The sequence below is a fragment of the Thalassophryne amazonica genome, chromosome 1 (genome assembly GCF_902500255.1).
Source record: "Thalassophryne amazonica chromosome 1, fThaAma1.1, whole genome shotgun sequence".
In the NCBI taxonomy this organism is placed as follows: Eukaryota; Metazoa; Chordata; class Actinopteri; order Batrachoidiformes; family Batrachoididae; genus Thalassophryne; species Thalassophryne amazonica.
In genome coordinates this window covers 34,933,562-34,946,656 of record NC_047103.1, presented here as the reverse complement: position 1 = coordinate 34,946,656, position 13,095 = coordinate 34,933,562, and the positions used below count along the sequence as shown (strand labels likewise).

Here is a 13,095-nt window from a genome sequence, read left to right as displayed (position 1 = left end):
AGTGACACAGATGTCTGTGGGATTTCTGGGTCTCTCGTATTTTTTTTAATGCTACTTGACAAAATGATACTTGAGGGTCGGTCCAAATGTGATGTTTCTTTCCTAGGGCAGGCTAAATTAGTTTCGCAAACATCTGAGTAAAAATGTTCGGCTTTTGTTTTTTAAGACATAAGTTACAACAATAGTTTTCTTTGGCACCACTATTATTCCTTAGTATTTAAATAAGGAATTCATAATATGACATTGCCAATATGATCAAAATTGATACTGTTTGAAACTTCAACCCCGATGGGTAGAAAATCAAGCCATCACACGCCATGACCTTCATTTTGTAGTGATGTCATAGATCACGTGCAGGCTCCCGATCTGCACAAGGACGCTGGGAAGGGCACTGCAACAGCCAATCAGAATAAAGAACGGCAGTATGACGTCAGGTGGGTGCTTGGTCGAACAAAATAAACCAAAATGGCAGAAAATGCTCAGAAATGGCTATTTTCTGTATAAATCCAATATGTTTCTCATATTTTGTAAAATTTTGCAAGAAATAAACACTTCTAAAAACACTATTTTTGTAACCAGATAACACCCCTGAAGTAATTTAGAAGACATGTTACAGATGTTTTAGCATGGACGCCCTGGGACAACACACAAGTAAATGGGTCAGGTAACAATCTCAAAACTTAACACCTGCGCACACATGCTTCCTCCTGTAGATGGCGTAAGAATTAAATGCAAATATTCCCTATGGATTTCCACTCAGGTAAATATGTCCTCTTCATTAAAATGAGCTGTAATTTTGCAGCACGTTACAAAAATAACCCTACTTTATAATAGTTGGATTTCAGTAGAAATTAAATTACGTCAGCTTTGTGAAATTTCAAAGGTTGTACAGCTTTGTGTAAATAGACTTAAAATGAAATTTCAGCTCAGCCTGGACATCTTTTGACTTGCAAATCAGTTCTCGATAAGCTACACTGCAAGAGACGTACTGTGAAAACTTGGATAAATGTAGATGTTTAGTTTGCTGGTCGGTTAAGGTGGAATTTTATGTTTCCTCCGTGCACCACTGTGACAGAACAGGATTAAGACCAGTTTATTGCATAATGTAATAAGAATTTAGAAATGCAGTTCAGATCTTCTGGGACCCAAGTTGTGGACTTTCAGAAATAAAGTCATGTCATCTGTATAAAGTTCAATTGTAATGCTTAAAGACACAGATGAGAAATAAGTTCAAATCCCAAAAATACCGATGAGAAACAAGTTCAAATGCCTCAGATTCACTGTTTGAGTTCCATGATGAAAAGTGTTACACAGACATTAAACACTTCTTAATATTGACATTTGTTTTGTGCCACATTGGGAGTGAGCAATATGTTACCAACAAAAACAGTTATGACATTATTGTTCTGATTGTATGGTTTTGCATATTAAGAAACCATCCATGATAAAGTGAACAAATGAGAAATATTTACATTAGAGCTCAGCCCTTCAGCCTGATCAAGTTATTTACTGTAAATGATGTAAACGGCTCAGACGCTGCCACAGGTGATCTCAGGTGTCGGTATAGTGACCAGGTTCAGAGTTATCTCTCCAAGCGGAGACTGGCTGGCCAGAGTCTGCAGGAAGGAAATGGACTGAAGAAAGGACTGTGCGTTCTGGACCTGCTCTTCAGCCCACGGTAAAGTGATCTGCAGAGGAGTGAAACATACACTCAGTCTTCACAACTGCAAACTCTTACTCTTTCAGTTCTGAAGTGTTGCGTAAACATTGACTTTCTGTGTAGGAGACAGCAAGGACATGCCTGCAAAATTCAGTTTTACACCAAGTTACACTGAGTTCATGTTTTGCTTTTATTATCTAAACTTATGTTCAGTTAAATTAACAACTGTTCATAATTGATTTATTTCAGCCAAGGAGATTGTTTTTTTTTTTGCTCTTAGTGAGTTAGCTATTCAGTAGGATATCTCAAAGAGAAAATCAAAATTTGGTGGAGATGTAAAATTGGGTCAAGGAGTGGCTGATTAAAATTTGGTCCAGATCTGGATTAGCGTGCAGGTCTTACCTCTGACCTTTGTTTCTGGCCCCTTAAATCCTGATCCTGCATTTGATCTCTGCTTCTTTGATCCTGATCCTGTTCATCTGAGTTAGTATCGTTGGTAAATGTAACGGAGTAAAGAAAACGGTGAATTTGAGTAACCGTATCCGAGTGATTTTAGCATGCTAAGGGAATTAAAGTACCAGTATCTATAACTAGTTGACCAAAGAGCAACTGACTAACTAGACCCATGTAAGTGAGCAGAAGTAGAAGGGTCAGTGAATTGATTTTGGGCAACTATAAAAGTAACTAAATTATGTAATTGTTTTGTAAATAACACTAACTGGGAAACCTTTCTGCAATGAAAACTGACAGAGTAACTGCTTTATCAGATGATAACTAGGTATCTGTAACAGAGTAAGCAAAAGACTACTTTAATTCTGATCAACAGGCAGATATCGCCTTTGATCTGTGATATTTGATCCTGATGCCTCTCAATCTGCTTGCCGGATCAAAGCAAGACAGAAACATGTTAAGGAAAACAACCACTGTGGCAACATTCAGTGATCACTCACCAACACCAATAATGGGTGACTGATCAAAGATAGATGATTGGGATCAAAGGTCACAGGATCAAAGCTCACCATTCAGATAAATAAAATGGTAAAGGGACTGCATTTCTATTGTTTTCCCCTCAATTCAATGCCTCATATTCACACACACACTGATGTCAGCATGCACTCACTGCACCGGGAGCTACTTCAGGATTTCTTAAGCTTGTTCAAGTTTTGATAAATTTATATGTCCTGAGATTATGATTAGTCTGTGATTTAAAATGTGTATTTTTTTACAACCCCAATTCCAATGAAGTTGGGACATTGTGTATAATGTAAATAAAAACAGAATACAATGATTTGCAAATCCTCTTCAACCTATATTCAATTGAATACACCACAAAAACAAGATATTTAATGTTCAAACTGATAAACTATTGTTTTTGTGCAAATATTTGATCATTTTGAACTGGATGTCTGCAAACGTTTCAAAAAAGGTGGGACAGTGTTATGTTTACCACTGTGTTACATCACCTTTCCTTCTAACAACACTCAGTAAGCATTTGGGAACAGAGGACACTAATTGTTGAAGCTTTGTAGGTGGAATTCATTCCCATTCTTGCTTGATGTACGACTTCAGTTGTTCAACAGTCTGGGGTCTCTTTTGTCGTATTTTGCGCTTCATAATGTGCCATACATTTTCAATGGGCGTCAGGTCTGGGCTGCAGGCAGGCACCCACACTCTTATTATGAAGCCACGCTGTTGTAACTTGTGCAGAATGTGGCTTGGCATTGTCTTGCTGAAATAAGCAGGGATGTCCCTGAAAAAGACATTGCTTGGTGGCAGCATGTGTTGCTCCGAAACCTGGATGTACCTTTCAGCACTGATGGTGCCATCACAGATGTGTAAGTTGCCCATGCCATGGGCACTAACACCCCCCCATACCATCACAGATGCTGGCTTTTGAACTTTGCGCTGGTAACAATCTGGATGGTCTTTTTCCTCTTTTGTCCAGAGGACACAACGTCCATGATTTCCAAAAACAATCTGCAACATGGACTCATCAGACCACAGCACACTTTTCCACTTTGCGTCTGTCCATTTCAAGTGAGCTCGTGCCCAGAGAAGGCAGCGGCGTTTCTGGATGTTGTTGATGTATGCCTTTTGCTTTGCATGGTAGAGTTTCAACTTGCACTTGTAGCTGTAGCGACGAACTGTGTTAACTGACAATGGTTTTCTGAAGTGTTCCTGAGCCCACGCAGTAAGATCCTTTACACAATGACGTTGGTTTTTAATGCAGTGCCGCCTGAGGGATTAAAGGTCATAAGCATTCAATGTTGGTTTTCGGCCTTGCCGTTTACATGTAGAAAGTTCTCCAGATTCTCTGAATCTTCTGATTATATTATGGACTGTAGATAATGGAATCCCTAAATTCCTTGCAACTGAACATTGAGAAACATTGTTCTTAAACTGTTGGACTATTTTTTTCACAGCTGTTCACAAAGTGGTAATGCTCACTCCATCTTTGCTTGTGAACGGCTGAGCCTTTTGGGGATGCTCCTTTTATACCCAATCATGAGACTCACCTGTTTCCAATGAGGTGTTCTTTGAGCATTCATCAACTTTCCCAGTCTTTTGTTGCGCCGTCCCAACTTTTTTGAAACGTGTTGCAGGTATCCATTTCAAAATTAGCAAATATTTGCACAAAAACAACAAAGTATCAGTTTGAACATTAAATATCTTGTCTTTGTGGTGTGTTCAATTGAATATAGGTTGGATATGATTTTCAAATCTTATTCTGTTTTTATTTAGATTTTACACAACGTCCCAACTTTATTGGAATTAGGGTTGTAAATACAGCCCCAGATTTTTACTAAACCAAAGATTCAGCCATGAAAACTGCTGGTAGATGAGGTTTTGATGGGACAAAGAGAGAATCCTTACCTGAACAATAATGAGTTTTTCGGACACGTCGTCATTGTCACTCAGCTCTTCTCCAAAACACAGAGTGATGCCGCACTGAGGAGGCTTGCCCCCATTTGACCTGTAGTGTTCCAGCTCTGTGCAAAAACAAACATCACAGTTGTTTGTTCCCAGTCAAATCATTTACTGCTTACAGATTGTTACCAGGCTTATGAGCTAAGAATTCCAAACCATAATGCCATTTACCAAAAACACAAACTGCTTAAACTGTGAATCCCATCACCCTGTTTTCTTAGTTTTCTCAAAAATGCATTGAATTACTATCTCATATACAGTCAGAAATGTGGAGTTAATGTATGTTCTGGTTTTGTAAATAGGAGGCTGTACATTTACAGTATCCCATCAGTACTTCTGTTTTTATAGACAACCTGGTGGAGGCAGGTGATGGCGGTTTTCCGAGAAGCACGAGAGAGAGACCAAGACATACAGTAGTGTTCAGAATAATAGTAGTGCTATGTGACTAAAAAGATTAATCCAGGTTTTGAGTATATTTCTTATTGTTACATGGGAAACAAGGTACCAGTAGGTTCAGTAGATTCTCACAAATCCAACAACACCATGCATTCATGATATGCACACTCTTAAGGCTATGAAATTGGGCTATTAGTAAAAAAAAAAAAAAAAGTAGAAAAGGGGGTGTTCACAATAATAGTAGTGTGGCATTCAGTCAGTGAGTTAGTCAATTTTGTGGAACAAACAGGTGTGAATCAGGTGTTCCCTATTTAAGGATGAAGCCAGCACCTGTTGAACATGCTTTTCTCTTTGAAAGCCTGAGGAAAATGGGACTTCAAGACATTGTTCAGAAGAACAGCGTAGTTTGATTAAAAAGTTGATTGGAGAGGGGAAGACTTATACGCAGGTGCAAAAAATTATAGGCTGTTCAGCTACAATGATCTCCAATGCTTTAAAATGGACAACAAAAAAAAAACCAGAGACGCGTGAAAGAAAATGGAAAACAACCATCAAAATGGATAGAAGAATAACCAGAATGGCAAAGGCTCATCCATTGATCAGCTCCAGGATGATCAAAGACAGTCTGGAGTTACCTGTAAGTGCTGTGACAGAAGACACCTGTGTGAAGCTAATTTATTTGCAAGAATCCCCCCCAAAGTCCATCTGTTAAATAAAAGACGTGCAGAAGAGGTTCCAATTTGCCAAAGAACACATCAACTGGCCTAAAGAGAAATGGAGGAATATTTTGTGGACTGATGAGAGTAAAATTGTTCTTTTTGGGTCCAAGGGCCGCTGACAGTTTGTGAGACGACCCCCAAACTCTGAATTCAAGCCACAGTTCACAGTGAAGACAGTGAAGCGTGGTGCAAGCATCATGATATGGGCATGTGTCTCCTACTATGGTGTTAGGCTTATATATCGCATACCAGGCATCAGGGATCAGTTTGGATATGTCAAAATACTTGAAGAGGTCATGTTGCCTTATGCTGAAGAGGACATACCCTTGAAATGGGTCTTTCAACAAGACAATGACCACAAGCACACTAGTAAATGAGCAAAATCTTGGTTCCAAACCAACAAAATTAATGCTTAACAGATGTGAAGAAATCATGAAAAACTGTGGTTATACAACTAAATACTAGTTTAGTGATTCACAGGATTGCTAAAAAAGCAGTTTGAACATAATAGTTTTGAGTTTGTAGCGTCAACAGCAGATGCTACTATTATTGTGAACACCCCCTTTTCTACTTTTTTTTTTTTACCAATAGCCCAATTTCATAGCCTTAAGAGTGTTCATATCATGAATGCTTGGTGTTGTTGGATTTGTGAGAATCTACTGAATCTACTGGTACCTTGTTTCCCATGTAACAATAAGAAATATACTCTTTTTAGTCACATAGCACCAGTGGTGGGCACAGATAACCAAAAAATTAACTTCGATAACAGATAAATGGATAACTGAAAAGTTATCTTTGATAAAGATAAACCAACCAAAAAATTAACTTCGATAACAGATAATGGATAACTGAAAAGTTATCTTTGATAAAGATAAACCACCCAAAAATGTATCGGAAGTTATAGATAACCGATAAATTCCAGTATTGTCTCTGGTACATTTGCAACTACTAACCAGCTAAATTTGAGTTTTAACACCACAATCCCTTTTGGAAGCATCTTAAGGGACCAAAGACCCAAACAATGAGCCAGCACTTCTATGTTTAAACATGCTGCCCCCTGCTGGAAGCTACATAGCTACAGCATAGAAGCAGCCTGAGAGCAGCCACAAAGCCAGCTCTCTACCAATCACAATGCTCCGGTTAGGCGGAGGTCTTGAAAAATAAAGGCATACTGACTTATGGTTTTGTGTGAATACTGATAGAATAATTCCATTAATGTCAGGTCTGTCATTTGTACAAAGTTTAAATATAACATATCTTTTAATGTTGAATAATACACTAATTATGAGGTTTTGTAACAAACACAGACAGATCGCAAAGGATTCTGGGTAAAAGTGCCTCTACTAAACACTGATTGGTTCAGTCATTCATTATGTAAACCAACACGTTAATGTGACGTGTGTTGGTGTTTACAGATAAATGTGCTTTTGTAAAATATTCCATTTTTTATTTGTAAAAACAGGCATTTTTACGGAGCCCTGGAAGTGTCATCACAAATGTTTTGCATGTGGAGAGAATATGCGCTCATTTTATTATATTGTTCCATGCGGATGTTTTATGATGTTGAAAACATGCACTCAATATTGTCTTGACACATAAATGTTGGCTTTACACTGTGCGAGTTTTGGCCCTTTTTCAGATGATTTTTCATTCGTGCGAGAATTTTTTGGACTGAGTTTCAGGTTAATCACGCGTCCTGCATCGTGTAGTATACAAGGAGTAACAAGCTGCGTTCAGCATCTCACGACCACCTCCTGATCGGCAATCGTATGAATAAAAAAACAAATCGTCGAATGAAAATCAAATCTGTTTGATATTATTCTGGTCTGGCTGCTGAAGAGCTACAAGCATCCAACCACTCGCACTGTGCATGTGCAAAACCGCAGAGCTGTCTTGTAGTTTTTTTTGTTGTTGTTTTTAAACTTAATTTGTAAAAAAAAAAAAAAAAAAAAAAAAATCCATTTGCAAAGCCAAAAGTTGATTTGACAACCATGTGATATAACCGGGGTCAAAATAAATAGAACACTGCCATCTACTGGTGCCCAGATGCTTAGTACTTAGGGAGAATACTGCCATCAACACTACTGGCCAGTAGATGGCAGTAGAGGCCTTGAAAACTTGCCAAACCAAAATTCCAGATAATCCGTGTCTGCTACATTTAAGATGCGTGGAATTTAACAAACGCAAATACAATAACGTCTATAAACCCAGAGAATATATTCACAAGAGTTTTATGCACTAGAGTTTAATGCTGTTGTCCGTGGAGCCTGAACAGAGTGTCTGAAATGCATTTGCCCTGTCATGAACGTACTGAGATTACACTATCCTACCCATAATGCACTGCTGGACACAGCATGTGGTCACAAAACCTTAAAAATTAGCACATTACTTTAAAACTAAAACATACACCTGATATTTTCACTTTATAAAACTTCAGACATGACAGTAATTTTAGATAACTTGTCCAAAATTAGTTTGGTTAAAATTTTAACCATAAGTTAAAAATGTATGCCTCAGGATGACTTGGGTGATATTGCCAGCATATCAGTATGGTGTTAAAGAAAATGATTTTTGATGATTTGTCTGATGCTGCGTCACATTTTTATGCTGATGACACTAATTTACTGTTTCGCTTCCTCAGCCTTAAAATCCCTCGAGTTGTTGCAGTCGGCCTTTGACACTGTTCAGCTCCGTTTGAAACAGCTCAAGTTGGTGCTGATAAATCAAAGACTATGCTGTTTTCAAATGGTAAGCAGCTTCCATTTTCCCTTCCTAAGTTGTCAACCATTTACAGAGCAGAAATTGAAACGGTCACATCTTACAAATACTTGGGTATCTTAATTTATGATAACTTGTCTTAAATCGCATATTGATAAACTTGTTTTTAAACTGAAACTGGGTTTCTTTTTTAGAAATAAATCACGTTTTTCGTTGCAAGCTAGAAAAAACTGATCACCACGGTCTTTCTGCCCTTGTTGGTCTATGGAGACTTGCTCTTTATGAATGCTCCTCATCAGTTTTTATTGAAATTGGATGCTGTATACCATTGTGCTTTACGTTTTATTACTGGCTGCAGTTATTGTGTACATCACTGCTCACTATATGCCACTGCACATTGTTCATCCTTGTCTATTCGTAGACGCTCTCATTGGCTGATTTTTATTTATAGATGTATTCTTGGACTTCTGCCTTCATATTTGTGTTCATATATGTGTAGAAACCTCAGTGCTTATAGCCTGCGCTCTCAGGACATTATACTGATGCAGGTCCCAAGAGTTAGAACTGAATTGGGCAAAAAGGCTTTTAAAGTTGCTGCCCCGTCCACATGGAATATTTTGCAGAAGGACCTCAAATTGACACATCTTGTAACTTTGGGAGAATTTAAAACAATCAAAGGATAGAGAGTTAAGGACAATTGGACTGTGTAATTGCGTTCTGTAACTATGTATTGCAATTCTGTTTCTTGAATGTGTGTGTTTTGTGTTTGATGTAACTACTTTTCTTTTGTGTTGCCATCTTGGCCAGGTCACTCTTGAAAAAGAGGTTTTGTTAAAGATTTTGTATATATGTTATCACTGTTAAACATTTGTACCTTTGTCTTCTTTCTCATGAAAACGGTGTTGTGCTGTTTTGCACCTAACCCTGAGAATGTACGTGTTATTCAACCTTGTTTTTAGCGTGCTGGGGTCAATCTGAACTGGGAATGAAGAGCTGGATGTACTTATTATTATTATACAACTTTGTTTTCGTAGCCGCTAACGACTGGGAGTGAAGCATGACGGGGTCAGGCTGAACTGGGAGTAAAAGAACTGAAGGTTGTTTTGACTGTTGTGATGTGATGCTTAGTGTGAAGACCAGGACACTCCAGGCAGATGCACAACAGCTGATAACTGCAACAGACGAACGGGATGTGCTGACCTTCGACGATAAGAGTAAAAGAAAGAAACTGTTTTTCCTTACAGCTGCACTTATTGACGTATGTGTTTATGTTACGGGAAGAAACTTGTCTCGCGTTGTCCCCCCCCCCTTAGGACAAGTTTTATGATGTAATGAGGGCTTCTCTAATAAAAAGAGCGGGAGCACAGGCCAGACTTTAGTGTAGCCTTGGTGTACAGCCTGGCTGCACTCCGCGCGAGATTAATTTGACTTTCTGTCTCACTGGTGTTTCTTGACTCTGTTTGTCTTATCAAAGGTTTTAAGAATGTTTGGAGGAGAAAATACCCAACATTGACTGGGGGCTACGTCCGGGATCTCAACAACACCGGAGGTGTCCGGCGGGGGTCGCCAAGTCCAGACGTAAATCCTTGGCCAAGGTCCGATCGATTGATCGTGTCTGCAATTGTCGACCACCGTTGGCATCGTCTGGCTGACGAGATTTTCCCAAAGAAGACAGACAGGAAGTCGAGTCAGTGAGTAGAATTTCTTTGTAACAGTACTGAGTGAGTGGTGATCAGATCACATAAAACAGTTAAACTCCGTAAGCGATGGTGTGGAATCGTCTGTTAATGTAAAGCAGTTAAAATCCGCGAGGAGGGCGGACTCCTCTACGGTTGTGAGGGACGCACGTAGTTAAATTCCGAAGGAGGGTACGGACTCCTCTGTTTTAATACGTAAGGGAAATCCCGGGTAGAAATACGTGCACTGTAAAAAGGCAGTTAAATCTCGCAGGGACAGCGGAGTCCCCTAATGCAGGACATTAGTTAAATTTCACGGGAGGGCGAGCTCCCCTGGCATAAGAATACCTGTACGATTATTAAAAGTGTTTCTATGTGTAAATAGTGTTTTGTGTAAGTGTAAATAACTGTGTGAAAGTGTAATACTTTGGACAACGTTAGTGACAACCGTGTGTGTGGATGCGGAGGCAAGTGATTCCGCTTCCTACGGGGAGGTGAAAGGAATCAACCACACGACGGCAAATTAATTGTCACGTCCAAAGAAAGTGAAAACTTCAGATTTAGAACACCCTAGGTGTGCCCCCGTCTGAAGTCCAAATTATAACAAGGGATAATAAAAATGGGGGGTAAGACGTCTAAAAATAAGGAAAATTTATCAACTGACGACTGGAAATTTATGGAAGCAAAAAATCCAAAAGCAACAAAGAAATTGGAGACCTGGATAAATAAACATGACTTTGACGGACGACTGAACCTGATCAGTATACAGAAGCTAAAGAAGGAGTTAGAACAGGAAGATAAAGGTGATGAGAAAAAGATGCAGAAAGTAGGGGCCAATTTAGTGGCATTTTGGGAGGAGGAAGCAGAGAACAGACGGAAGGGAGCAGAGAAGCGACGATTAGAGAAAGCAAGGAAAAAGAAAGCTGTAGGTAAGGCAGAAGAAGATGTGATAATTCAGCACAGAGAACCAGAACAGCCTCAACAACCACCGCCGGCTGGATCGTCGGTGACAACAACACCTTTATATCCTCCTCTACCAGAGGATGTGCCGCCACCACAGTATGATTTGGCAGTAAAACCTAAGGTAAAAAGTGAAAAACAAGAAAAACCACAAACACGCAGTCAAGCGAAAGTGCCCACAGCCCCTCCCATGGTGGAACACAGTGACCAGGGAGATGCCTATCCTATGATAGAAGTACCAAATCCTCGTGCAGGAACAGCAGGACAGCGATCAACCATGCTCGTATATCGAACATGGAATGCTGATGATATCAAAGCAGCAGTCGACATGATACCATCGCCACATGTCGATATTGAGGGATTTATGCAGGATATAGAAAACATTAGAAATTCTTACCACCTTAATGGACCTGAAGTCCAACAGGTGTGGATGAAAGCATGTGGCCCTAAATGGAGTCAGATACGCGGAGACTGGAATCCTGCAGACCAACAAGGCGTACCACTGACACATGATGATCTAGTCTTGAAAACAAGAGTGGAAGCTATGATTACACGTGCAAAAGGTGTGTTAGGACCAAAGATAAATTATACTGAAATTACCAGGACAACTCAGAAAGAAGGAGAACCATGGACAGAGTTTAGATGCAGATTTGAGAGTGTATTTAGAGTCCACAGTGGCATATTGCCAGGAACACCAGTGTATGAAAACAAATTGAAAAACATTTCACCTGTGAAGCTGACAATGACCGATTTGATTCATGATGGCAACTCAACAGCTGTCATAACAGTGACAGGTGCCACTGAAGACGTTTTAAAATTGAGATTCACAGGTATGCCTTTGCATGTGTCACTTTGTAAGCCATATTTGACAGAATGGCAAGAATTGGGACTGACAGTCATAACAGCTTTGTCAGCCACTGATTGGAGCAGAGTTGGACCACGAACGGAGTTCAGTCCATCAACTAAATTGTATAAAGTGCCAGTTAATGTCTCATTGGTGCTGACAGCTGGAACACACATTGATGTGTCCACTTCACAATCCTGAGTGTTTCAGTTGAGTCCTGAAGAGGATGATCTTCTCTCTTCTGTACCATCAGGATTGTGGACAACAGGTCCTTCAAGACGTAGGACTGATAAAAAATGCACAACCTGTAGTTATAAGACCAAAAACAGAATACAGACCATGTGTAAGACAGTATCCATTGAAACCTGATGCAATTGAAGGAATCAGGCCAGTAATAGAGAATTTATTAACAGCAGGAGTAATAGTGCCATGTCCAGATTCACCATGTAACACACCCATATTTCCTGTAAAAAAGGCTCCGCCCTCAGTAGGGTGGAGAATGATTCAAGATCTGCAGGCAGTAAATGCTGCTGTGATTAAAAGAGCACCATGTGTTCCAGATCCACACACCTTGTTAAATTCGCTGAGACCAAATTCTAATAGTTTCTCAGTAATTGACATAAGTAATGCATTTTTCTCTGTGCCAGTACACCCAGATAGTCAATTCTGGTTTGCTTTTACCTTTAGGGGACAACGATATACATTTACCAGATTACCGCAGGGTTACGCAGAGAGTCCAACTATTTATTCTCAAGTCATGTCAGCATGTTTAGCCAATTTCGTTCCACCGGCAGATAGCCAACTATTGGTGTATGTTGATGACATCTTGATTGCCTCTGACACACGAGAAAACTGCATAACTGACACAGTAGCATTATTATGTTTCTTATTTGATAATGGCCACAAAGTGAGTAAAAACAAAGTTCAGTTGTGTAGGGATAAAGTAAAATATTTAGGACATGAATTATCAGCCACTGGGCGCACGATCCTGTCTGACAGGAAGGAAGCAATTTGCACGCTCCAAAACCACAAACCAAAAAGCAGATGATGTCATTTCTTGGACTGACAAATTACTGCAGGGCATGGATTCCCTGCTATGCAGAGTTGACTAGTCCACTTTCTGATTTGATGTACAAGGATGATATTTCAATGTCAACTGTGTTGGAATGGAACAAAGATGCTGAGGAAGCCTAT

The 13,095-nt window shown here is 39.6% G+C and overlaps 1 protein-coding gene across 1 annotated transcript in view; it reads right to left on the bottom strand.

Moving 5' to 3' along the window:
* Positions 1–47: 47 nt before the first annotated feature.
* The window catches only part of irf9 (interferon regulatory factor 9), a 57,532-nt gene continuing 44,484 nt past the window's right edge, over positions 48–13,095 (bottom strand). Inside the window, 2 exon segments of the mRNA XM_034167725.1 lie at positions 48–1,688; positions 4,535–4,650. Coding sequence (XP_034023616.1) covers positions 1,530–1,688; positions 4,535–4,650 — 275 coding nt within the window. The 3' untranslated portion in view covers positions 48–1,529.